Below are 27973 nucleotides of genomic sequence, written 5' to 3'. Positions count from 1 at the left end.
AAAGTTGCACAGTGAAGTGTCAGTATTACTTGTAAATTCTAATATTTGAAGAATCATTATAAGTTTCTTTCCTCCTGTGAACAATTAGCAAGTGAATAAAGAATGATGAGCTTGTTCCCAAGGGCCATGATATATTTTATTAATAGTAACAATGTCAATACAGGTCTCACGTTTGGGTCATTTAAAGACTAAATTTACAGTTCATCAAGAAAAGGTGTGTTAGACAAATTGCCACTGGCCGCCATAGACTTCTTACCAGAAACAAACTTCTTTGCAGCCTGTAAAGCAAAAACAGAACGTATTAGGCACTTGTAGCTGAGGAGGATACCGCATCACAAGTCTGCTCGCAAGGTCCCCTCTGGAATAAATTTCTTAAATAACAATTTCAAAATCCAACACCAACTCTTTCCAAATTTTAGACCTTGCTGAAAAGTTGAAGATGTTTTGTTATTTTTAAAGGCACCATATAGTGTGCAAATTGTTGTTGAATGAGTTAAATATTTTCTTTTTATTTGCTATCATGATAGTTTGAGGTATGAATGCCTACAGCACTCTCCAGAGCCCAGTGACCCTGCTCCCAAATATCCACTGTTCAAACCGTGGAGTGCAGGACAGAAATTGAACCGCAACCCCCTGCAACAATAAAGCACCATTATACACCACATATAGTTATAATCCCCATAGAGATCAATGACTTCTTAAAAGCTCAAGAAAATTGATGTAGACAAAATGTCACTTTTAAAATTTCTGTAACAAGCCAATTGAAGTCAACATAATTCAAACATTAACAAAATATTTTATAAAAGATAAGTTGCATTTTAAATATTCAATACAAAGATACATCAAGCACTCCTATTACTTGCTGTACAAATGTGGCATCACGTGGTCAGTCTTTTCAACTCAGCCTATCACGCAGGATCTTTTGCTTCCCAGTCAATTGATTTGAACCTTTAATCACAGCAGCCATTTTCCTTCCATCTAAAGACTCTACATATGGTGAACACCAACAAGGTGTATATGTGGAAACCCACTCTCAGGTCACTGCTGTCCTGATGGTAAAGAATCTCAGAACCATCTTTCCCCAACCCCTTCAAACAGTCTGGTAGGCTCTGGTGACATGAAAGAGCAGCAATGGCCCAATCTGCAATCCTTTGCTCTTGCAACCTTCAGTTCTCTATCCTTTCTAACACGGCAATACAGTCTTCCCTCTGTTTTCAAAGATCAGGTTCAACACAAGAATCTGTACTGAACTGCCAAACAGAAAACTAATCCATCTGTGGAGAATCTTGCTTGCTTCCCCTATCACCAATTCTCGGCACTCCAAGCTATGTGCAATGAAAGATATGCTGAAATATGACACCACTACAATTAAATTTCTATTTAGCCTTTGCTTTTTAGTTTTTTTACCTCATGGCATCCTCAGGTTACATGGGCATTTCTTGGAATGCAACGATATCATAGTCAGGAGTCTAATTTTCCCTCTTTCAGAATGCTCCCCAGTTCACCTCTGTCTCAAAAGGAGACATCACAAATAAAATACAGGCTTTTCCAAAACATAAGAGAATGTCTGAGTGACCCCTACAAGTCAAAAGGAGTGGAACAGTCAGAAAGGTGTGGCTTTATGTATCTAAGCTTAGTCTGCTAATTTCTTGAAGAGGCAGTTATATAATGTTGGCTCATGCCCAACCTAAGATTACCACAACCTTCACTGGATATTAGGACTCTGCTCTTGATCTATTGGGAGGTTGTGCGCGCCCAGGTAGGGGATGAAAAAATAATTGATGAACCAAGTCTCAAAAACCCGTAACACAATCGCCATCAAAAAGACTCACCAGGGCAACAAACTATGGGCAATGATGCCCATGCATCCCACAGACTGAAATATTTCAGCTTGGACTTGGGCTTTTGTGACAGGGGCCCTAAGCTTTTGAACTGCTTGGAGGTGTATGTGGGTCTGAGCAGGGGATGAAAGTGGGGGTGTCAGGACCAAACTATAATGCTCACCCTGCTCCTTCCTCAAGCTTAAATTATCTGCCAACATGCTATCAACATGCATAGACTGGTATTCAGTGCCAACATTTGGGAAACGGGAGATGGAAAATGACTCCAGCCATAATAGAATGAGAATATTTATGGTTAGGAAAAACATTACTTACATTCACCACATCATTAACAGACACAGAGTCAACTTGTTGAACCAGATCAGGTGTGGGCACATAAGCACCAGTTAGCAATACTTGAGAGCCAATCTCATCCAGCAGTCCATCAGTTGTTTCAACAGTCATCAAGCACTTGGCTTTTAGTTGTTTCCTGCATAAATAAAAATTAATGTCAAGAAAACTGCACTGTGACAGGAAGAAACATTCAATCTGAGAATTTTAATTTAGTCGATTGGATGTTCACCAGATATAGCTACAACGTACATCCATACAATGTCATCTCTGCTCTGTAACAACTTGAATTAGCAGCAGAGTCAAAATCTGTAAAATCACTGGCAGAAGGGTTGATAAACATGATAATACAGATTTCAAGTAACCAGAAAACAAACCAGGGAAGGAAGCAAGATTACTTATTTTTAAATAGGAATTGTGATGATGTGGAATTTGTTGCCTGAACTAGGGGTTCAACTAGATTTGATAGTAACTTCAAACAGGGAAGTGGAAATATACTTAAATAGGAAAATCTGCACAGAGCTACAGTGGACATAGAAATTAACTGGAAAACTCGACAAATGTTGGCAAAGGCACAATGTACTGAATGGCCTCCTTCTGTGCTGTGCAATTCTGTAATCTAAACTTTTTATCCAACTTCTTTCTTTCTTCCTTCCCTGATCACCCTATTCTGTCTTGTTGCTGTTCACTTATTCCTGGGGTCTCGCTCCATGAGGAATAATTGCTTTTCAGAGATACGTCATCAAATTGGAACATTAAAATTGTTTTCTGGCCATAGATGCTATCTGACGGAGTGTTTCCAGCATTTTCTTTTTACTTCTAGTCCACATCGTTGGATTTACTCTCAATACCCTCAGATGTAACTTTATTAAAGCATTCTATTGTACAAATGACTGGCAGCTTACTTGGCCCTTGCGATATCAGTCTCAGAGACATTGCCTTGAGCAACATTCTTAACTTCAGACATTGCAGCCTTGATTACCTGCAATTAAAAAGTTTATATTTTTCATCCAGAAAATTCAAATCAAAGCCAAAAATGTTTTTGATCGTTACGAATCATCCTACTAAAATACCGCTCTTTTGATCAATTGAGTATTGGATTAAAAGGTTGAAATATCTACCAAACTGCTTAAAGAGAGAAAAAGCAAATGGGAATTATAATGTTGGTACTAATTAGAAAGTAGACTTGCCCTTAACTTGAAATATGCACTAAGGAGCATAATCCTTCACCAACTTCCTGTCAGCCTTTTCCTTTACAAATTATGCCCCTAACTGTAACGCAAACTGCTTCTGTAAGGTGTCACCTAGTAATTACACTTTCCTGTCAGTGATGGTGCTGTAACATCTCAGTTAAGTTTGTTAGCCTTCTCTACTGGAATATTCATGCTCCCATCAATGAGTTCTCTGCAGACCAAATTAGCAAACATATTGTTAAACAAATGACAGACTTACATTTATGTCCATCTTTTACAGTCTTGAGATGTCCCAACATGTTTCATAGCCAATCAAGTAAATAGTAATATTTTCTATGGGTAATTCAGTTTTACAAGATGATAATGTATTAATTTAAAGTGAGTGAAATCAGAAATCTTTGTTCTAATTACTGGCTACTCTTTTCACTTACAATAAAGGACCTTACTTTAGTGCTGCTACTTCTCTGTCCCAACCTTTATCTAAAAATCACATTTAATTCTATGTACAATGCTACAAACAATTAGCTAACAAATCAAGATTTTGATCATCAGTGACACTTGAAATTGCAGTTATGTTGAGTACATAAAAAGTTGTTCAGAATTTGCAACACAGATCATCAGGCCCAACAGGGTTACGTTCCACGAGTCACTTCCATTTCTGTTGTCCCCTAGTAACATATCTTTTTGTTTCTTTTTCCTTTGGGTATTGCAATGTTTTGCCTGAGACATACAAACTCAGTAAGCATCACATTTGTTAGTCTTTGAATAAAGATGATTCTCTTGAATTCCCCATTGGATTTCAGTCATTACACTATATTCATGATCCCTCGCTTTGATCCTGCCTCACAAATGGACACATCTTTGTCTGTTCTACTGAATTTCTCTATTTTAAAAGACTTCTATCAGACAATCCTCTACCTTTTCGTTTCTAGGTAAAGAAGCCCCCTCCTATTCAGTCCATCTTGATTTCTCATCCAACAAAATGATACATATCAGTTAGAGATCACTGCGGTATTGCTGCTGCAATACCAGCTACCTTGAACTAAGCAATAGCAGTTGAGCAATCATTTGAAAGTTGGCAGATTTTGGCAAAAAGGTTTGGCATTGATTATACATACATCACTTGCGGAATCCACCTGTGAGATGGTGTAAAAACCAAACAGTCCAGAATCAGAGTAACTTGCACTGAATGCTGAAACCTATTTATAGGAATACAAAATGAAAGTGTTAAAAATAAAAGTGGGTTTAAAATACAAAATGTAATTTAATGCAGAAGCAAAACTCACATCAAATAGATCTGCATTTTTCTTCATCACTGCCTGATGCAATTTGCTGGACACATTGCTGCCCCTTTTGATGTATGGACCAGCAGCAAGAACATTCTGCAGAACACTGTATGCACAGGCCTCAGGCGTACCAGAGGCTGCACTCTCGGCTACCACAGCAGCATGAACCAGGTGGTCGTTATTTTGATTACGGATCTCACCTGCAATTAAAGGCCACAGTTTATGCAAAAATGGACTTTATCCTAACTAATTTCCACTTCAGCTAATAAAATGGCAGCTTTCATCAGGAAAGCTATGATTTATTTATAACTAAATGTATTCTCGTGCACACACCAACAGCAAGATATTCCTGTTATACAACTCTTAAAAATTCAAATCATACAAGAAACACACAGACATTTGCTAATAAAGGTTAACCTTGAAACGGTTTTGCCTGTTTAATCTGCACTATTTAAATTGGACTTTATTTTGGCTAGACCATATGTACATAAAACAACAAATTAATAGAAAGTATTCATAGCCAAACAAGAATATTTTCTATACTAAAAAAGTATTCATATGGAATTAACACTTCATATTTTTCTTTAGTAACAGTCTAAATTAAATTTTCAGAAAACTAAATGGAATGAAATGTGCGCAATTCAATTCTTATCCCAGTACTATCACAAATCAATGTCTGAGAGGAGGGAACAATTCTGGGATTATGGTCAGTGTGGATTGGTTGGACCAAAGGGTCTATATGTCTGTGCTGTATGAAAAGAACAGAAGGATAGGTTAGTGTGAAATGAAGTGAGAAAAAGACCATGTGGAGTATTGACACTGCTGCAGGCCAGTTGGGTTGAATGATACTTGCTATAGATTGAAAATAAGGGAGCAATTGAGATCTGTTATTGGGGAACAAAATAGCATTTATAATATATGCCTAACATAGGAAGGTGCTTCATAGGTTTTTAGCCAAACAAAATTTGACACCAAACTGAATGTGGAGATATCAAGACACCAAGAACTTAGAGAAAAAGATCCGTTTAAGGGAGAAGAGGACTGTGTTGAGGAGAAGACTTTAGAGCTTGAAGGACCAAATGCTATAATAATATTAATAAGACTGATTTGTGTTTTTTAAAAATATGAAATTAGTTAATTTCCCTCAAACAGACACTCAACAGCTTAACTGGGACAAACAGGGACAGAGACACATTTATCATCTCGCTCAAAATGCATGAAGGAAAATTACATTGTAACACCTAATTAAATGCATGAGCTACATCCTTACCAGCAAAGCTAATACCTAGATAAGATGTTTCAAGGCACAAGAGGAAGTGTCCCAGCCTCTAAGCCAGAGGCTCCAGTTTCAAGTCCCACACCAAAGGTACATTCATAATGTAGCTAAACAAATTGGAATAATCTGCAGGATACTAATCAACATGCCTATGACTAGCAGCACGAGTGGAGAGACTCCTGGTCAGCCACATTTTATGGAGAGTTATTACAACCTCTGGCTTCAAACTAAGTTCCAGGAAAATTAAGCTAAGAAAACATTGTACATCTTCTGTGTCTTTAAGTTGAAGATCTTAAAAATGGCCATATGTTCCAGTTAGTTTCTTAGTAGATGCTGTATGTTGACATAGATATTAAACCCAGACCATTTTACCTGTACACATTAGTAACAAAGCTCACCTCCACGGAACTTAGCCGCCACACCAGCTGCACCAGTACCACTCCTCATGTTCAGGTAGTGTTCACCCACTTGCTTCAACACAGTATGGTTCACACCTAGATAGGAAAAGCAATAATGTAAGCATGCTGGATGCACAATCTGAATGTATGATAACCTAAAAATATCAAAACAGCTGCTAACATTAAAACAAAACTAAAGTAAACACCTAGAGGCTGTTGGAATGGTATCCTGTGGAAATTAGATCGTAAATTATTTTGGTTACTTCTGATCTGGTTGAATAAATTGTAATTGAGCACATCACTGTTATAACGAAGAACATTTAGAAAAACACAAGTGTTTTAAAACACCAACATGTTAAAATCAGATTTGAAAAATGTACTAGTTTGTTTCTTCCAGGCTCAGCAGAAAGCACTAACAGACTTGCATTTCAAAGTTAATTAAGTATTTCTGAAGTGTAGCTGTGAACAGTAATCGAAAGTCACCAAAAGACAAAAAAAAAGGTAACTATAACTTATGTTAATATGACACTTACCTACCCCTACAAGAGCCATCCTTCCACTTGTAAAATTGTTTTGTACAAATTCGAGCAGCTGTAGAGACATTGTATCAAGCACATTAGAGACCAGCTTCAAAACTTTTATTTCTTTTAAAATATTTTCTTTAGATGGAAATGGTGTTGTGTTTTGTTCATACCTGGTCTGCTGTATGCTGACCAACCATAAATCCAGGACAGTACAGAGGGTTGCTCAGGGCATTACGGTAAGCAGCTGAATGCAGATTCTCTAGAACACCTACAAAAGAAAAATAATTCACAACTGCTTCCACAGCAAGAAAGCAGAATTGCTCATGAAGCAATCTATAGCAAGTATCATTCGACCCAACTGGCCTGCAGCAGTGTCAATACTCCACAAGGTCTTTTCCTCTCTTCAGTTCATAGTAACAACATATCCTTCTGTTCTTTTCCTTTGAGTCATACAGCACAGAAACAGACCCTTTGGTCCAACCAATCCATACTGACCATAATCCCAAACTAAACTAGTCCCAGCTGCCTGCGCTTGGTCCATATCCCTCCGAACTCCTCTTATTCATGTACTTATCCAAATGTCTTTTAAGCTTTGTAACTGCACCCGCATCCACCACTACCTCTGGAAGTTTATTCAACACCTGCATCACCTTGTAAATAAGATACCTCACATCTTTCTCCTCTCACCTTAAAAATATGTTTCCAACTTTTGAAATACCCCACCCTAGGGAAAACATATCTGTACTCCTTATGATTTTAAAAACCTCTATAAAAGGTCACCCCTCAACCTCCTGTGCCCCAGTTAAAAAAGGTCCCAGCCTATCCAGCCTCTATAACTCAATGCTTCATATAACTTCTCCATAAAGTCAGTTTAACTATGGGCGACATTGTAGCTCTGTGCCAGGGCCCCAGGTTCAATTCCACCCTTGGGTGGCTGCCTGTGTGGAGTTTGCATGTTCTCCCTGTGTCTGTCTGGGTTTCCTCTGGATGTTCCGATTTCCTCCCAATGTCCAAACATGCAGATTAGGTGGATTAGCCATGGGAAATGTAAGGTTATGAGATGAAGAGGACTGAAAGAAAAATGACTTTCCATCTGGGGTCTGGACTTTTCACCTTAGGAATCATGCTAAATTATTTGTCCATCCGTTGTATAGGTGTTAAACCAGTTGACCTTTTTTCTTAATTGTGATTGAAGGGGTTTTTGAAGGAGTGTAGTCTAAGTTGCATAAATTAGAAATCCTATTTTTACTGCTGTTAATTCTACGTGTTACAATGAATAGTTATTTTCTGTTACCTCAAGAAACCTGGTGTGAATTGACTGCCACTCAGGCAAATTGGTCATTTTATGGTCTTGTTACAATTTTATATACTTAGTATTTTGTGACTTCTTTTGGAACAGTGGGACAGGATTATTGATGTACCCTTTCTAGTTACATGACATTTCAGAAAATATAGTTCATGAGAAGTGATGTGGTTGTAACAGTAGGCAATTCAGAAGAAATTCATGAGATTGATTCCAGAGATGAGAGGCTTGTTTTATCAAGAGAGATCGAGCAATTTAGACCTAGAGTTTAGAAGATTGAGAGGAAATGTAATTAAGGTACAGAAGATGTTAAGGGGATTGACAAAGTAGATGTAGAAAGGATGCTTCCTCATGCGGGACAATCTAGAACGAAAGATCTAGTTTTAGAATAAGGGATAGCGGATTTAAAACAGGTGAGAAGAAATTACTTCTCGCAAAGTCTTAAATCTGTGGAATTCACTACTCCAGAGTAGTCGATGCTGGAATATTGAAATATTTGATGAGGAAATAGATTTTTTTAAAACAGTAATGGGTTATAGGATTATGGAGAGCAGGCAGGAAAGCAGAGCTGAGGCCAAGATGGTATCAGCCAATACTGAAACAAATGCAGAGCAAGCTTGAAGGGCTGAATTGCCTACGCCTGCTCCAGTTCTTATGTGCTGCGAGGATAAGCAATGGAACTATGTTTAATGCCTCAATTTGCAAGGATCCTGATCTTTACTTGGCTGCCTCACTGAACAACTCACTCAGCAGGCAAAAAACATTGGCTTCAATGGTAATCTCAAAGCAGTTTTACAATGGGATTGATTTTCAAGTAACATCAGCTTTGGAGGCCAGCTCTCACCTATTTGTGGATTCTGAAACGCGAGTACTCTATCAAGTTCTAGTCTTGGAGGGAGTTCTGAAAGTTCCCATGTCCTGAACTCCTGGGCAGCAGTAACATTGATCAGATACTCCATTACAGTGTCACTGAAGGAGAAAAGATTCAGTGGTTAGGTATCAACAGCAATATGCATTCACATTCTTTTCTGCATAATGTGGGAAAATGTGCCAGGGAAGTCAGCAGGAGAGGACAAGTATTAGAAAAAAGTGAAAATCAAGTATGGATGCCTTCAGAGGAAGGGACTGGGGTTATGATAGATCCTTGTAAAAATCCATAGATAATACTGTACTACAAAAAAAAAGCTTCTACAAGGGACAGAAAGGGTTGGTACCAGTTAGTACTAAACAGTCTGCCTAGTGCAAAGATAATTATCCAACATCAATGAGGATTTTGTTAAAATTTAAAGCAAAGTTAAACAAGTAGCTGCTAGTTCAATTAATAATTTTAAATCTAAGATTATCAGACTTTTGCTAGATAAGGGAATAAAAGGAAAGAGAATCGTGACATGTATATAGAGTTAAGTTACACAGCCCATGATCTTATGGAATTGTGAAACAGGTTTGAAAGACTGAATGGCCTCCTCCTGTTCCTGTGCGTCAACCAAGAATGATGTGTGTATAAGCCCCAACCTTCAAAACCAGAGGCCACCTCTGGTGACATACTCACACATAGTCACGCATACATTCCACTGCATAGATCATGTTTTCCCTTGTAGATGTCACACTGCAATAGTAGAAATGGTTATTAATTTCTGGATGAAATAGACTAAAGTCAGCTGAGCTCAGAAAAGTCTTTGTAAACCTCTTTAAAACGGTTCTAGCAAATAATCAACCCAATGCACAGCAACACAGGAAAACGCAAATAGAAGTATATAAAAATATGGAAAGGATTAAAAAGTTTGTTTTCAAGAACTGAGACCAGATAGGTCAGACATCTGAATTTTCAACAAGTTTCACACTTAAATTAAGGGTATTAAACTTGTCTTGCAATAGGATTTTCAGGAATTAAATATTCATATTGAGCCGAGTGGAGTCGGACAATTTTCTTAAACTTCAATGTTATGGGCCCAAAATCTAGGAGATTGGAAGAAACCCCTTTTTTTTATTCATTTACAGGATGAGGATATTGCTGGCTATGCAGCATTTATTGCCCATCCCCAATCGCCAAGAGGGCACTTAAGAGTCAACTACATTGCTGTGTGTCTGTAGACCAGACCAGGTAAGAATGATAGTTTCCTTCCCTAAAATGACATTAGTGAACAGATGGGTATTTTCAACAACTGACAATGAATTCATGGTCATCATTAGATTCTTAATTCCTGACATTTACGGAATTCAAATTCTACCATCTGCCATTGCAGTATTCAAACTCGGGTCCCCAGAGCATTATCTGGATGTCTGGATTAAGAGTACAGCGATATACTAGTCCGTTGCCTCCCTGCTGCTCAAATGAAATATTCTGGTGTGTGCCGGGCAAGATAACATTGCCCACTCTGAGCCAGTTCCCAGTGGATACGGCTTCACAGCAGAAAGAGATTTGTCACTATAATTAAACACACAAGTTAGTTTGGAAAGGCAGTAAAAGATGGCACAGGGAAGAGTTCTGAAAATAGAACATATTGCTCACAGTCACAGAGCACAGCATTTTGTTCTGTATCTGATCCATGCAAAATCTGACACTAAGGCTGGAAAAGAATAATTTGTATTAACAGTGTCTGGCGCAACCTCAGGACAAAAGTGATTTACTGGAGATTAAATGTGTTTTGAAGTGTAGTCATGTTGATGAGAATAGGGCAACCAAACTGCCTACAGAAGTCCCATAAACAGCAATGAGATAATATGTCTCTGAACAATATACCATGAGAACTTCTATGCTCCTCTCTGAAGAGTATTATGGAATCTTTTATGCCCAACTCAAATGAGGCCTCAGTCAATGTTCTACCCAAAAGACTGCCTCTGACAATCCAGCATTGTCTTACAGCTATACTGGGAATGTCAATCAGCAATGTGTTCAACTCTCTGGACTGTGACTTGAATTTATAATTTTTGGACTCTGAGGCAAGAATGCTACACACAGAGCTAAGACTACCTGCTTTTGAGCCAGTGGGGAAAAGTGACACATTCCTGATATAAATATTTTTCACCATACTGATTACACATTAAGCAGAAAATATATATAGTAAGTACACTTACCTCAGACTACCTCCAACAGCTTCTATGCCACGGGTTATTCTGAATGATGAGGCTCCCTTTGTTGTCTATAACACAAAACAAAAACTTTTGTTAAAGATTATGGTTTCTAAGTTCTGTATTCTAAAGAACAAATTGAAAATTTGTAATTTTTAAAGTGGTTTCAATATTAATTTCTATTAAAAGTACATTAAGAGATGCAAGCAAGGTAATTGGAGAATTCAGCATGGCCAGTGAAATTATCCTTTACTGGGGAACAACAGATAGTAACAATGTGCTGTATAGGGGGTAATGCATTGCCACATTTATGCTTCAAGACAGTAATAAGAAATTTGAGAAGTTAACTAATGTATCTTGATTTCAAATTATATTGTTGCCTGCGAGCATGTCCCTCTTTCTCTCTGTTACAACAGATGGAAACTTAATTTTATTTCATTAATGGCACTGACAAAGTCAGCCAGGAATCCAACCCTTGATGACATCCCGGGAATTTCCGCTTGCGATCAATACCCAATGATTATTGCTGTTGTTGTCAAAAAGAGTTAAATCACCTGGGGACATTCATTATCCAGAATCACACTCCAAGAGATGGCTACCAAGGTGATAAGCCAGAGAACTGTCAGCATCAAATGAATCATTTTCTAGCAAGAGTAAGGTATCATGGTGAGAAAGAGGGAAAATAGATGTGTAAAGTTTGGGGTGAGGTAAATGTGCCCTTGCAACATCAAGGAACAGACTTTATCCACTCAAATGTAACTGCGAACAATTCAGTTCAACTAGAATATTTAAAACAATCTACACACTGAGGATGGTAAGAACAATTACAATTTATCTGGGATTTAAAATAAAGCAAGAAAGAAATCTTGAAAGAGCGTTGCAGTTGTGAAGAGTTACTCAAAGTGGTAAGATTTCCATTAAAATGTTACTTACCAGGTTTGCTGCCAGACGAAGGGTATGAGTGATGCCCAAGTTACTGGCACTCTCATACCTGCTTCCTGCTTTTATAAAGACTCCAATCTTTGAGGTTGGTGAGTAATTCTCCAGAGAGGCAATTACTAATCCATTTGGCAATTTAGACACCTGCAGAAGAAAAATTGAGTTCCTCCAAAAAGGCTTGATCATATGATTAAATTTAAATTGTTTAATTTGATAAAAAGTACAGATCTTCCATCTAACGTCCTGTCATGATTTTTGGGTCACACTTTTATCTCAATAGTTAGTATTAAAGTTGCCCAAAGTTATAATCGAATTGCCCGACATAAACAGGTTCTGGTGCAATGATAGTGGTTACAACTTCAGACTAGGTGGTATTCCAATCTCATAACAGTCGCAAAGTAATAGTTAACAGTAGTAGACTCGTCAACTTTAAGGGCATTTAAATGGTCATTGGAGAGACATACGGACGAAAATGGAATACTATAGGTTAGATGGGCTTCAGATTGGTTTCACAGGTTGGTGCAACATAGGGCCAAAGAGCCTGTGCTGCGCTGTACTGTCACATGTTCCATGTTCTAAGTAAAAGTAAAGTCGCCACACTTCCAATCGCTGTCTCATTAGAGAGAGATGATTAATGGTGAGTCACCATGTCTCAGGTGAGGGACAAAGTTGAGAAGACAGGATCTTTAGGGTCAGTTAGCTCAATTGGATGGACAACCAGTTTACGAAGGAGCATAATATCAACAGCACAGGTTCAATTCCCATTCGCAGTCATAACAGTCAAGTTTATTAATTGGACAGTGAAATAAACATAGATCAAGGGATCTGTGCACATAATCTTGGCTGACGTCTTGGGATAATATTGAGGGAATACTGAACCATTGGAAATGCTGTCCTTTTGATTACACTGAGATCTCAATTACTAATTCAAAGAAGAACTGGAAAGATTACAATTCAAAAGGAAATTCACTAGATCTATAGTACGTTTGGCCAACTGGAGGACAAGAAAGTGCAATTAAATGATCAAGACAGGTAGATAATGCCTTTGTAATACAACAAAGAACATTGGACACTGGAGATCCAACATAAAAACAAAAAATGACTGGTGAAACTCAGGTCATCTGGCAGCATGAGGTTAGAGGTCAAATGACATCTATGTTGAAGCTCAGGAGATGGGACAGATATTAACTGAATTTTTGCATCAATTTTTATGTCGAGACAGAAATGAAGGCTGGCAAGCTCAGGAAAATAAAATTTTAATGTTTTGAAAACCGTTTACAAAATTAAAAATCAAATCTGAGAATTTCTGATCTAGAGATTCAGTTACTCAACAAATCGATGCATTGTCCCACTTCCCTCTCAGTTGAAGCAAAGTGCTCAGAGACATAGTATAGTTTTACCTCCATCTTTATTCTGGGCCCTCCAGGAAGAGAGAATAATCGCCCATGTCCAAAGAGACATGAATTCAGAGTCTTCTCTGGAACAGCAGTTTCTCAATGAACTATATAGTCATTTTACAGGGAGGAGCATCCAGATAAGACAACATACATATTGACTGGGTGACTGTCAAATTCAGCAAGTGTCAATAGTAAAGATTAAGCCATCTGCTGTTACACAATGAATAACTGGCTTCATGTAATAAATACTTTTCACCTTTTTAACTGATGTTACATATTGAATGCTACCACATCTTGTTAAATGGCTTTACATAATGACTGCTTTTCCACCTTGTTAACCCATTACCCTTGCCTCCAGCACCCCATTGTTAACTGCAAGATCTTATCCGATTTGAGTCATGCTCAGCTGAACTTCTTATTTCAGAAAACTCAGAAATAAAGTCTTTCCCTATATAAAAGCAAATTACTTCGGATGCTGACACAGCTTTGACAAAGGGTCAGTTAGACTCGAAACGTCAGCTCTTTTCTCTCCTTACAGATGCTGCCAGACCTGCTGAGATTTTCCAGCATTCTCTCTTTTGGTTTAAGTCTTTCCCTGACTGCTTATACCCTATACACATTCTCAGAAGAACTGATCCAAAGCATCTTAGTTTTGCTTTACTTGTGTCTCGTGAATGGCAATCAAGAGAGCTGGAAGTGTTCAGGAACTGTCAATATTCTTAACCAGAATACCAAAATGCACATAATACAGGAAGTGCAGACTACAAACAATGTTCTGCTGCACACTTATTATTGGACATCTCTGAGGACATTATCTGGGGGAAATCTTCTCAAAGTGACATAAAGCCTTGATACCAAAGAAAGGTTTGTTCAAAACAATGATCAAGGTGAAATCATACTTATGACAAAGACTTGTTGTTCACTGACCTGCAGTTCCTGTGCCGGAAGGTGTTGTTTCTCTGCAGATGCTGCAAACTCATACTTAGGTGCAACTTTGAGCGAATAAAACCTCTTTGCCTGAAATCAAAAATTCACACGAATATCAACAATCGATTGAAATGTTTCAGAAAGATCTCCTGGATACCTCGGAAAATGGTTTGCACCATCTCACATCTCATGATTAGAAGATAATTCCTACTCCAAATTGGTGGTTTTACTGATTAAAATCTGATAAACTTCTACAAAAGGAAAATATTATAGATGCTGCGATAACAAAAATTCAGCAAATACTCAACAGATGTGGCAGCATCTTTGAAAAGAGGAAGATAATATTTTATGACCCTTTTGCCTTACATATCATTCGTTTTATCAGTTAATCTACAATGTAAAGTGTCTTCCACTTTATCTCATACCCTCTTTTCTGTTCTTCCAACCTATTGTCCACCTCAGTACACACGTAAAACCTGTTACATTTCTAACTCTTACCCACCTCTGTCAAAAGACATTGACGTGAAACATTCCACTCGCCATAGGTGCTGCCTGACCTGCTCAGTGTTTCCAGTTTATTTAGTCAGAGATATACAGCATGGAAACAGACCCTTTGGTCCAACTTGTCTAAGCCAACCAGATCTCCTAAACTGATATTTCTATTTGCCAGCATTTGGCACACATCCCTCTGAACCTTCTCTGTTCATGTATCAATCCAGATGTCTTTTAAATGTGAATATATACACCTCCACTACCAGGTGCTTCCATACATGCACCACCTTCTGCATGAAGAAGTTGCCCTTCAGGTCCCTTTTAAATCTTTCCCCTCTCGCCTTAAACCTAAGCCCTTTTCCCTCTTTTGGACTCCCCTACACTGGGAAAAGGACCTTAGCTATTCACCCTATGTAGATTTTTAGATTACATTACAGTGTGGAAACAGGCCCTTCGGCCCAACAAGTCCACACCGACCCGCCGAAGTGTAATCCACCCATACCCCTACATTTACCCCTTACCTAACACTACAGGCAATTTAGCATGGCCAATTCACCTGACCTGCACATTTTTGGACTGTGGGAGGAAACCGGAGCACCCGGAGGAAACCCACGCAGGAAATCTATGCCCCTCATGATTTTATAAACCTCTCAAGTCACCCCTCAGCCTCTCATGCTCCAGAGAAAAAGCCCCAGCCTAATCAGCTTCTCCCTATAGCTCAAGCCCTCCAATCCCTGCAACATCCTCGAGAATCTTTTCTAAACTCACTCAATTTAACAACATCCTTCCTATTGCAAGGAGACCAGAATTGCACACAGGATTCTCAAAGTGGCTTAATTTTGAATGGTTCATAGTTAGCATAAAATATAGATAGTATAAATTATTCAAAAGAGCTCAGTTATTCCTCTTCAGCTTAGCCGACATACCCTGGCCCATACTGGAAGATGAGTAATCATCTGTTCAACTCTGAGTAACAAGTAACCAGGGATAGCTCTTATCTGATCTCAATTCTCCTCTGCAGTGCAGACCTCATCAGAAAAACTCAATGCAGCATACACCATGGTACAACCAGAGGCTATGGGAATCATAGATAACATATTCAATATGTTGGTCACACTGCAGATAAAAATTACTGAAGAAGATAGGGAATGGGTGACCAACAGACAGAAGAAGAGTAGGAAGGTAGTGCAGGGGTCCCCTGCAGTCATCTCCCTCCAAATCAGATATACCATTTTGGATACTGTTGGGGAAGGCAGCAGCAGCCAAGTTCATGGCACCGTGGCTGGCACTGCTGCACAGAAGGAAAGGAAAAAAAATGAAGTGACAGCACTATAATGATAGGGGATTCAACTGTATGAGGAACAGATAGGAGAGCCTAGGATAGTATGTTGCATCCCTGGTGCAAGAGTCAAGGGTGTCTCAGGTTGCAGGATAGTCTGGAGGGGTTGGGTGAACAGCCAGCTGTTGTTGTGCATAAAGGCACCAACCAAATAAGTTAAAAAATGGGATGGTGATGTACTACGAGCTGAATTATTTAGGGAGTTAGGAGTTAAACTAAAAAGTAGGATCTCAAAAAGTAGTAATCTCAGAATTACGACCAGAAACATGTGCTAATCAGAGTAGTAATAGCACAACAGCTAAACTGAATACATGGCTTGAAGGATGGTACAAGAGGGAAGGTTTCAAATTCCTGGGACATTGGAACTGGCTCTGGGGAGCTGCGACCAGTAAAACTAGAGGGTCTGCACCTGGCTAAGACTGGAACCAATGTCCAAGGGGAGAGTGTTTGCTAGTGCTGTAGGGAGGGTTTAAACTAATACAGCAAAGGGACAGGAACCAATACAAGAAGTCAGAGTGAAGTAAAGTGGGGACAGAAACAAAGGACACTTGGGGAAAAGTGAAAGTGGAAGGCAGAGAAACTAAAGATAAAAATCAAAAATGGCTACATTTTATAATGATTCTAAAAGGACAATAAATGCCATTAAAAAAATACCTTGGAGGCTGTCTCAATGCAAGCAGCATTTGTAATAAGGTGAACGAATTAACTATGGAAACAGTTATTAAGGGATAAGATGTAACGGATCACAGATCTGGCTCCAGGGTGAACAAGCATGAGAACTCAACTTTCAGGGTTATACAATTTTCAGGAAAGATAGACAGAAAGGAAAGGGAAGGGAAGTGGGGTAGCATTGCTGGTGAAAGAGGACATTAACACAATAGTAAGGGAGGACATTAACCTGGAAGATGTGGAATCAGTGGAGCTGCGGAACACCAAAGAGAAAAGACATTAGTGTACAGACTGCCAAACAGTTGCGATGTTGGGGATTGTATCAAACAGAAAATTAGAGATGCACTCAGTAAGGGTACAACAATTATCATAGGTGACTTCAATATGGTAGAATTCTTCATTAAGATGAAGTGTGATAATTAAGTCTGAAACTCAGGTCCTTAACTTAAAGAAATGTGGATGCTGTAAATCAGATACACAAATAGAAATTGCTAGAAAAGCTCAATCGGAGGAAGAGTCACTGGACCTGAAACTTTAACTCTGATTTCTCTTCACAGATGATGCCAGACCTGCTGAGGTTTTCCAGCAACTTCTGTTTTTGTTAAAGAAAGCTAACTTTGATGAGATGAGATGAGGTATGCACTGCCTAGGATAAGGTAACAACAATGACTGCAGATGCTGGAAACCAGACTCTGAATCTTTAGAGACCGCAAGAAGCCTCCTTCTTTAGAGACCGCAATTTCCCCTCCCACATGGTTAAAGATGCCCTCCAACGCATCTCATCCACATCCCGCACCTCCGCCCTCAGACCCCACCCCTCCAACCGTAACAAGGACAGAACGCCCCTGGTGCTCACCTTCCACCCTACAAACCTCCGCATAAACCAAATCATCCGCCGACATTTCCGCCACCTCCAAAAAGACCCCACCACCAGGGATATATTTCCCTCCCCACCCCTCTCCGCCTTCCGCAAAGACCGTTCCCTCTGTGACTATCTGGTCAGGTCCACGCCCCCCTACGACCCACCCTCCCATCCTGGCACTTTCCCCTGCCACCGCAGGAACTGTAAAACCTGTGCCCACACCTCCTCCCTCACCTCTATCCAAGGCCCTAAAGGAGCCTTCCACATCCAAAGTTTTACCTGCACATCCACTAATATCATTTATTGTATCCGTTGCTCCTGATGCGGTCTCCTCTACATTGGGGAGACTGGGCGCCTCCTAGCAGAGCGCTTTAGGGAACATCTCCGAGACACCTCGTGGCCCAACATCTCAACTCCCCCTCCCACTCTGCCGAGGACATGGAGATCCTGGGCCTCCTTCACCGCCGCTCCCTCACCACCAGATGCCTGAAGGAAGAACGCCTCATCTTCCGCCTCGGAACACTTCAACCCCAGGGCATCAATGTGGACTTCAACAGCTTCCTCATTTCCCCTTCCCCCACCTCTTCCTAGTTTCAAACTTCCAGCGCCGCACTGTCCCCTTGACTTGTCCGGACTTATCCGACCTGCCTAGCTCCTTTTCCACCTATCCACTCCACCCTCTCCTCCCTGACCTATCAGCTTCGTCTCCTCCCCCACTCACCTATTGTACTCTATGCTACTTTCTCCCCACCCCCACCCTCCTCTAGCTTATCTCTCCACGCTTCAGGCTCTCTGCCTTTATTCCTGACGAAGGGCTTTTGTCCGAAACGTCGATTTTGCTGCTCGTCGGATGCTGCCTGAATTGCTGTGCTCTTCCAGCACCACTGATCCAGAGACTGCCTAGGATAAGCTGACCAAGGATACTTAAGGGGTTGGCGGTGGATAGGCAATGGCAGACATTTAAAGAACTTCAAAAATTGTACATCTTTAACTGGCATAAGAGTAAAACAGAGAAGGTAACTCAACCATGGTTAACAAGGGAAATCAGGGAGAGCATGAAAGCCAAAGAGGAGACATATAAATTGGCTAGAAAAATCAGCAAACCTGAGGACTGGGTGAAAGTTAAAATTCAGCAGACGAGGACAAAGGGTTTAATTCAGAAAGGGAAAATAGAATATGAAAGCAAGCTTATGGAAAACAAAAACGGACTACAAAAGCTTCTATAGATATATGAAGACAAAAAGACTGGTGAAGACTTGCATTTAGAATCAGGTGAATTCATAATGGACAAAGAGATAGCAGACCAGTTGAACAAAAACTTTGGATCTGACTTCACTAAGGAGGTCACAAATAACCTTCTGGAAATGCTAGGTAACAGAGGGTCAAGCATGAAGGAGGAACTGAAGGAAATCCTTATTAGTCAGGAACTGGCATTGAGGAAATTGATGGGATTAAAACCCGATTAGTCCCCAGGGCCTGATGTTCCGCATTCCAGAGTGCTTAAGTGGCCCCTGAAATAGCAGACGCATTGGCGATCATTTTCCAGCATTCTGTAGACTCTTGAAGAGTTCCAATGGACAGCAAGGTAGCTAATGTAACCCCATGCATTTTAAAAAATGAGGGAGAGTGAAAATGGGAAATTATAGACTGGTTAGCCTGACACCGGTGTTGAGTAAAATGCTGGAGTCAATTAAGAATGTAATAAGTGAGCATTTGGAAAGTGGTGACAGAATCAGTCCTAGGCAGCATGGATTCACTGAAGGCAAATCAGTTTGACAAATCTCCTAGAGTGTTTTGAGAATGTGACCAGTAGAGTGGACAAGGGTGAATCAATAGATATTGTATATCTGGACTGTCAGCAGGCTCTTGGCAAGGTTCCACACAAGAGATTAGTAAGGAAAATGAAAGCTCATGGTATCGGAGGTAATGTATTAACATGGATAGAGATCTGGTTAACAGATAGGAAGCAGAGAGTTAGATTAAACATTGGGGTGCAGGCAGTGACAAGTGGGTGCCTTAGGGTTCAGTGCTGTGATCCCAGCTGTTCACAATATACCTTAATGACTTGGAACGAAGGAATTGAAAGCAATATCTCCAAATTTGCAGATGACACTAAGCTGAGTAGCAGTGTGTGCTGTGAGGAGGATGCTAAGAAGCTACAGGGTGACTTGGACAGACTGGCTGAGTGGCCAAATACTTGGTAAATACAATATAATGTGGATAAATGTGAGGTTATCCACTTTGGTCGCCAAAACAGGAAGGCAGATTATTATCTGAATGGTGGCAGTTTGGGAAAAGGCAAGGTGCAACAAAATCTGGGTGTCATGTGGCACAGTTGCTGAAGGTTGGTGTGTAGCAGGCAGTGAGGAAAGCCAACGGCATACTGGTCTTCATAGCAAGAGGATTTCAGAGTACCAGAGTAAGGGTGTCTTGCTGCAGTTATACAGGGCTTTGGTGAGGCTACATCATGACACTGTGTGCAGTTTGATCTCCTAGTCTGAGGAATTTGATATTCTTGCTACTGAAGAAATCTAGCAAAAGTTCACCAGACTGATTCCCGGGATGGCAAGACTGAGATGAGGAAAAACTGACTCGGCTTGTATTCGCTGGAATTTAGAAAAATCATGGGGGGATTCTCAGACATAGGTAAAATCCTGATGGGCCTGGACAGGCTAGATGTGGGAAAAATGTTCCCAATGTTGGGAAAGTCCAGGACTAGAGGTCACAGTCTAAGAATAAGGGGTAAGCCTTTCAGGACTGAGAGGAGGAAGAATTGCTTCACTGCGAGTCATGAACCTGTGGAACTCTTTCCCACAGGAAGCTGTTGGGGCCAGTTCATTAGAAATATTCAAGAAGGAATTGAACATGTCCCTTGTGGCTAAAGGGATAAAGGGGTATGGAGAGAGGGTGGGAATGAGATACTGAGATTACCTAGGTAAAAACAATGACTGCAGATGCTGGAAACCAGATTCTGGATCAGTGGTGCTGGAAGAGCACAGCAATTCAGGCAGCATCCGAGGACAGGCAAAATCGACGTTTCGGGCAAAAGCCCTTCATCAGGAATAAAGGCAGAGAGCCTGAAGCATGGAGAGATAAGCTAGAGGAGGGTGGGGGTGGGAGAGAGTGGCATAGAGTACAATAGGTCAGTGGGGAAGGAGATGAAGGTGATAGGTCAGGGAGGAGAGGGTGGAGTGGATAGGTGGAAAAGGAGCTGGGCAGGTCGGACAAGTCCGGACAGGTCAGGGGATCGAGTTTCTGGAGGTTAGAAGCTAGGATGAGGTGGGGGAAGGGGAAATGAGGAAACTGTTAAAATCCACATTGATGCCCTGGGGTTGAAGTGTTCCGAGGCGGAAGATGAGGCGTTCTTCCTCCAGGCGTCTGGTGGTGAGGGAGCGGCGGTGGAGGAGGCCCAGCACCTCCATATCCTCGGCAGAGTGGGAGGGGGAGTTGAAATGTTGAGCCACTGGGCGATGTGGTTGATTGGTGCGGGTGTCTCGGAGATGTTCCCTAAAGCGCTCTGCTAGGAGGCGTCCAGTCTCCCCAATGTAGAGGAGACCGCATCGGGAGCAACGGATACAATAGATGATATTAGTGGATGTGCAGGTAAAACTTTGATGGATGTGGAAAGCTCCTTTGGGGCCTTGGATGGAGGTGAGGGAGGAGGTGTGGGCGCAGGTTTTACAGTTCCTGCGGTGGCAGGGGAAAGTGCCAGGATGGGAGGGTGGGTCGTAGGGGGGCGTGGACCTGACCAGGTAGTCACGGAGGGAACGGTCTTTGCGGAAGGCGGAGAGGGGTGGGGAGGGAAATATATCCCTGGTGGTGGGGTCTGTTTGGAGGTGGCGGAAATGTCGGCGGATGATTTGGTTTATGCGAAGGTTGGTAGGGTGGAAGGTGAGCACCAGGGGCGTTCTGTCCTTGTTGCGGTTGGAGGGGTTGGGTCTGAGGGCGGAGGTGCGGGATGTGGATGAGATGCGTTGGAGGGCATCTTTAACCACGTGGGAAGGGAAATTGCGGTCTCTAAAGAAGGAGGCCATCTGGTGTGTTCTATGGTGGAACCGCTCCTCCTGGGAGCAGATACGGCGGAGGCGGAGGAATTGGGAATACGGGATGGCATTTTTGCAAGAGGTAGGGTGGGAAGAGGTGTAATCCAGGTAGCTGTGGGAGTCGGTGGGTTTGTAGAAGATGTCAGTGTCAAGTCGGTCGTCACTGATGGAGATGGAGAGGTCCAGGAAGGGGAGGGAGGTGTCAGAGATGGTCCAGGTAAATTTAAGGTCAGGGTGGAATGTGTTGGTGAAGTTGATGAATTGCTCAACCTCCTCGCGGTAGCACGAGGTGGCGCCAATGCAGTCATCAATGTAGCGGAGGAAGAGGTGGGGAGTGGTGCCGGTGTAATTACGGAAGATCAACTGCTCTACGTAGCCAACAAAGAGACAGGCATAGCTGGGGCCCATACGTGTGCCCATGGCTACCAGATTACCTGATCAGCCATGATCGTAATGAATGGTGGTGCAGGCTCAAAGCGCTGCACTCCTGTACCTATTTTCTATATTTCTCAAACCACAGCTAAGATTTAAATTTATATGTTTTTTTTTCATTGTTAAACAGACTTTGAAAGCAATATTGGTTTTACACTCTACCTTCTTGTTCCTTGTCTCAAAAAGCATCATAGAAGTTAATTTCTAATTTTGCTCTTTCTTACAGTAACCCTAAGTAGATGCAAGGCTTACCAGTCCACATTACTGGATAGCCTGCATCCTAAGGTGTACAAAAGGAAATTTACTACATTCTATAAGGGTGTCAGTGGTTTGAAGAATAACAAATGTAATACCTTTATACAAAAAAAAAGGAGGGGCGGTGGGGAATGCAGAAGACAGAAAGCTAAAGGCTCATTAGCCTAACATTCCCTGCCATAAGGAAGCTGCTAGAATCCTTTCTTGAGGGGGTTGTAGCAGGATGTTTAGAAAATCATGATTTGATCAGGCAGTGCCAATATAGCAGTGTGAACTGGAAATTCAGCTAATTTATTAAGTTTTTCAGAAAATAACATACACAGTAGCTAGGGGAGAACTAGTAGATATTTCCAAAAAATTTGTTAAATGTCATATTATAGGTTGCTGTACAAGATGAGGGGTGGGACTTTGACAGCATGTCAGAAAACTTAAACAATCTTTTTCAGATTGGCAAGTTTTCACTAGTGAAGTGCAGCAGGGTGTCTGCTGGGGCACAACTATTTACAATTTCTCTAGTGATAGGTTTTGTGATTACTTCCTCTCCACCTTTGGCCCCTTGATTTAGTATTTTTGAAATGTTATTAGAATCCTGTACCATCACAACTGATGCAAAATATACGTTCAATTCCTCACCAACTTCTTGGTTTTCCATTTTTCCCCAATTTCTAAGTGCCCTGTTTACTTTTGCCTTAAGTTTCTTGTTCAGGGATATATAGGTTAGGTGCATTAGTCAGGGGTAAATTTTTTTTTTTTAGATTACTTACAGTGTGGAAACAGGCCCTTCGGCCCAACAAGTCCACACCGACCCGCCAAAGCGTAACCCACCCATTCCCGAACATTTACCCCTTTACCTAACACTACGGGCAATTTAGCATGGCCAATTCACCTAACCTGCACATCTTTGGACTGTGGGAGGAAACCGGAGCACCCGGAGGAAACCCACGCAGACACAGGGAGAACGTGCAAACTCCACACAGTCAGTCGCCTGAGTCGGGAATTGAACCCGGGTCTCTGGCGCTGTGAGGCAGCAGTGCTAACCACTGTGCCACCGTGCCGCCCACAAATGTAGAGCAATTGGGAAGGGGAATGGGTTTGAGTAGGATATTCTTCAGAAGGTCAGTGTGGATTTGTTGGGCTGAAGGCTTGTTTCTACACTGTAGGGATTCTACGATTCAAGCACTCTCTTACTGCCTGTTTTTACATTTCTTGCTAATCCACCTACTGCACATCCCTGGACACTACAGAACAATTTAGCATGGCGAATCCACCTAATCTGCACATCTTTGGACTGTGGGAGGAAACTGGAGAATCAGACGAAAACCCATGCAGACACAGAAAGAACATGCAAACTCTACCACACAGGGCTTATGCCCGAAACGTCGATTCTCCTGTTCCCTGGATGCTGCCTGACCTGCTGCGCTTTTCCAGCAACACATTTTCAGCTCCACACAGAAACACACAGGGCTGGAATCAAACCTGAGTCCCAGCATATGAGGCATCAGTGCTAAGCACACTGTCACTATGCCACACTGACTTGTGCCTTGTGGACATGCTGTGGGAGACACAAAGTGAATTACCTGCTGCAGACTTGACTCAGTAGCCAAGTATTTCCATAGCTCAGCCAGTTCAATTTCTGGTCAATAATAATGCCATTGAATCTCAGTGGGAGATGGTTACTGCCCAACACTTGCCACTTATGAGCCCAAACTTGAATGTTGTTCAGGTATCCACGTGCAGCAAGACAATGTGCTTCAGTATTTGCAAGTTGCAAACTGTACAATGTTCTGCACTATCATCAGCAAATATCCCCACTTCTGACTTTAATGATGGAGGGGAGCTCAGTGTTAAAGCAGCAGCAGATAGTCAGGCCTCAGATACTTGAGGTGTACCTATAGTGATAGGATAAAGATGGCAACCATGGCCACCTTTGTGTTAAGCATGACTCTAACCAGTGGAGAGATTCCACCACCCCTGCAATTGAATCCAGCTGTGTTAGTGCTTCCTAATACACAAATATTACCTTGATGTCAAGGGCAATTGCTCTCACCTCAACATAACTAAATCTATTAATGATAAACCACACTTTAACAAAAGACATATAAAGATGTTTGACAATTTTGCTACTCCAACACTATTATTACTGAAATAGAAATACAAAATTCGAGGTTCTGTCTCTCTCTCCTGCACTGTCCTCACCATGTGCTTCCTTTGTCTGTTCTTCTCCCTTTTAAAACTGCTGTTGTTTTGACTTTTTTTTCCAAAGTTCCAAAACAATGTGCGTGAGAAATCATGTCTCACAAGCTTGATTGAGTTTTTTGAAGAAGTAACAAAGAGACTTGACGAGGCAGAGCAGAAGATGTGATCTATATGGACTTCAGTAAGTCATTCCCCATGGGAGACTGATTAGCAAAGTTCGATCTCATAGAATACAGGGAGAACTAGTCATTTGGATACAGAACTGGCTCCAAGGTAGAAGACAGAGGGTGGGTGGTGGATGGGTTGTTTTTCAGATTGGAGGCCTGTGACCAGTGGAGTGCCACAAGGATCAGTGCTGGGTTCTCTACTTTTTGTCATTTACATAAATGATTTGGATGCAAGCATAAGAGGTACAGTTAGTAAGTTTGCAGATGACACCAAAATTGGAGGTGTAGTGGACAACGAAGAAGGCTACCTCAGATTATAACAGGATCTTGACCAGATGGGCCAATGGGCTGAGAAGTGGCAGATGGAGTTTAATTCAGATAAATGCAAGCAGCTGCACTTTGGAAAAGCAAATTTTAGCAGGACTTATACACTTAATGGTAAGGTCCTAGGGAGTGTTGCTGAACAAAGAGACCCTGGAGTGCAGGTTCAGAGCTCCTTGAAAGTGGATTCGCAGGTAGATAGGATAGTGAAGAAGGCATTTGATATACTTTCTTTTATTGGTCAGACTATTGAGTACAGGAGTTGGGAGGTCATGTTGCAGCTGTACAGGACATTGGTTAGGCCACTGGTGGAATATTGCATGCAATTCTGGTCTCTTTCCTATTGGAAAGATGTTGTGAAACTTGAAGGGTTCAGAAATGGTTTACAAAGATGTTGCCAGGGTTGGAGGATGAGAACTACAGGGAGAGGCTGAACAGGCTGGGGCTGTTTTCCCTGGAGTGTCAGAGGCTGAGGGGTGACCTTATAGAGGTTTACAAAATTGAGGGGCATGGATAGGGTAAATAGGTAAAGTCTTTTCCCTGGGGTCAGGGAGTCCAGAACTAGAGGGCATAGGTTTAGCGTGAGAGGGGAAAGATATAAAAGCGACCTAAGGGACAACGTTTTCACACAGAGGGTGGTAAATGTATGGAATGAGCTGCCAGAGGAAGTGGTGGAGGCTGGTACAATTGCAACATTTAAGAGGCATTTGGATAGGTATATGAATAGGGAGGGATATGGGCTGGGTGCTAGCAGGTGGGACTAGATTGGGTTGGGATATCTGGTCAGCATGGACGGGTTGGACCGAAGGGTCTGTTTCCATGCTGTACATCTCTATGAGCTGGATCGTATATCGAAATAACCTTTACAATGTCAAATCCCTACGTAGGTAGTAGTGGCTGCATTTCGTGATTTTGAACATAAAACAAATGACTTTTTATGAAAACACAATTTACAAAACATATTATAGAATAGGAGGACAGTGTTTCTGACTGTTTCAACCAAACAGACAGGTGGAGTCTCAAGTCTAGCCAGTGGATGACCTTCAGCAACCTCCTAGCACCAACTTCACACAGCGGCTTCCCCAGTATTCGGGTTCCAGTCCGACTGGACGCAGAGAGGGTCAGTATCGGTTTGGGACCGAGACCACACGCGAGTAGGCGCTGAAATACCGAGGGGCCGCTCCTACCCGAGCAGAGGCCTGTACCGTACCAGAATCACCGGTAACTTACGATCTGCAGGTCTAAAGACACGGGACCGAGCGCTTCTCGAGTAAGCGACGTGTTCCGTGAAGATCTGAACCGAGACACTTACAAGGTTTGCGAGTGTAGAATTCACCCTCCTCACCGACCTCATCGTCTCCACCGGAGCTCTGACCCCCACAATATGGCGGCTCACCGGCTTCCAGACTTGTGACCTACACAATATGGCGGACCATCAGTGACCTGATGCGCCTATGGCTCCACCAATCATCATCAGGTTTGTGACCTACACAATGTGACAACAAACGTATGACTACTTTTAATAAAACGAGACAACATGAATACATTGAATTCATAGTTTGAGTCAATATAGCAATTTGACAAGTGTACAATAGATTACTAAAACTGCAAAGTTACCAAACCTAAAAACAAATACTTTAACCTTGTCTAAAAGTAAAATACTGCTGATGATGGAGATCTGAAATTAAAAACAGAAATTAAAAACAAAAACAGTGTGTTCAGCCAACAAATCTGCACCAATCCTTCAAAGAACATTTCATCCAGATCAGCCCCATTCTATCCCTGGAACCCTGCATTTCCCACAGCCGCTCTACCAATCTACACATTCCTGGAGAATATGGACAATTTAGCATGGCCAATCCACCTAGCCTTGGATTGTGTTGACTCCACATAGACGGTCACGTGGGTGGAATTGAACCCAGGCCTCCATGTCACTCCGAGAGAAACTTAGCAACTCTGGTGGCATCTGTGGAGAGAAAGCAGATTTAACATTTCAAGTTCAATGACCATACAGAACCATGAAAATGCTACCAGTTATGTGCTGTGCAGTCTGGGTGGAAGCCCAGTCACAGAGACAGAGGTGGAATGTGGAGGGTGGGTACTAGTGCTATGAAGTTCCTGGAGGTCATGAGCTAGATGGATAAGAGACTTCATTCTCTAACAACAGCATAAATCCCAACACATTCCATCTCTCTTCAGTTCTTAAGACGATTCACATTGGATTCAAATTCAATCTGTTTCTCTCCACAGATGCTGCTAGACCTGCTGACATGTCAAAACTTCAACATGTTAATAACTGAATTGAACGAAGCAGCAATAACTGTTTCTGGAATAAATTGTTTCTTGAGCTGAAATGGATAAGGAGAAACTGTTATAAATAAATTAAAAGCAATGTGCAATTAAGCATTTCTGGGAATAAACAACATAAACAGGCTGTTTCCTAGGAAAGAGGAGATAACACTGTTTTGTGACAAATGGGAAATTAACTCTGCCTGCAGAAGGAATGTTCTGAAGTAAAGGGGTTAATTGCAGGAAAAAGCTGAGTTAAACAGACAGCTAACTCAATTGTAACAAGGAAGTTAGATTAGATTACTTACAGTGCAGAAACAGGCCCTTTGGCCGAACAAGTCCACACCAACCCTCCAAAGAGCAACCCACCCAGACCCATTCCCCTAACACTAGGGCAATTTAGCATGGCCAATTCACCTAACCTG

At 41.5% G+C, this 27973-nt stretch overlaps 1 protein-coding gene across 1 annotated transcript; it reads right to left on the bottom strand.

Annotated features, from left to right (window-relative positions):
- Positions 1 to 111: 111 nt before the first annotated feature.
- Positions 112 to 26703, bottom strand: uqcrc2b (ubiquinol-cytochrome c reductase core protein 2b). The gene is made up of 14 exons (XM_043711414.2): positions 26572 to 26703; positions 14484 to 14573; positions 12154 to 12303; positions 11227 to 11291; positions 9701 to 9757; positions 8996 to 9120; positions 7019 to 7116; positions 6858 to 6915; positions 6325 to 6420; positions 4651 to 4850; positions 4483 to 4563; positions 3077 to 3153; positions 2157 to 2310; positions 112 to 278 (listed from the first exon to the last, which is right to left on the bottom strand). Exons 1-14 carry the CDS (start codon positions 26611 to 26613, stop codon positions 195 to 197), a joined length of 1377 nt encoding a protein of 458 aa, XP_043567349.1. The 5' UTR covers positions 26614 to 26703; the 3' UTR covers positions 112 to 194.
- Positions 26704 to 27973: the final 1270 nt, after the last annotated feature.

The sequence above is a fragment of the Chiloscyllium plagiosum genome, unplaced genomic scaffold, assembly GCF_037043375.1.
Source record: "Chiloscyllium plagiosum isolate Xiang-an unplaced genomic scaffold, Cpla_swu_hap1 HiC_scaffold_20, whole genome shotgun sequence".
Taxonomy (NCBI): domain Eukaryota; kingdom Metazoa; phylum Chordata; class Chondrichthyes; order Orectolobiformes; family Hemiscylliidae; genus Chiloscyllium; species Chiloscyllium plagiosum.
Note: the sequence above shows the minus strand (reverse complement) of the source record. Positions and strands in the feature narration are given on the sequence as shown.

Coding starts and splice junctions, on each gene's coding strand:
- uqcrc2b (XM_043711414.2), bottom strand. CDS start 26,613: ATGAGGTCGGTGAGGAGGGTGAATTCTACACTCGCAAACCTT. Junction 4,851..6,324: donor GGCGGCTAAGTTCCGTGGAG/GTGAGCTTTGTT, acceptor CTTTAATTGCAG/GTGAGATCCGTAATCAAAAT. Junction 279..2,156: donor CTGTTAATGATGTGGTGAAT/GTAAGTAATGTT, acceptor TTTGCTTTACAG/GCTGCAAAGAAGTTTGTTTC.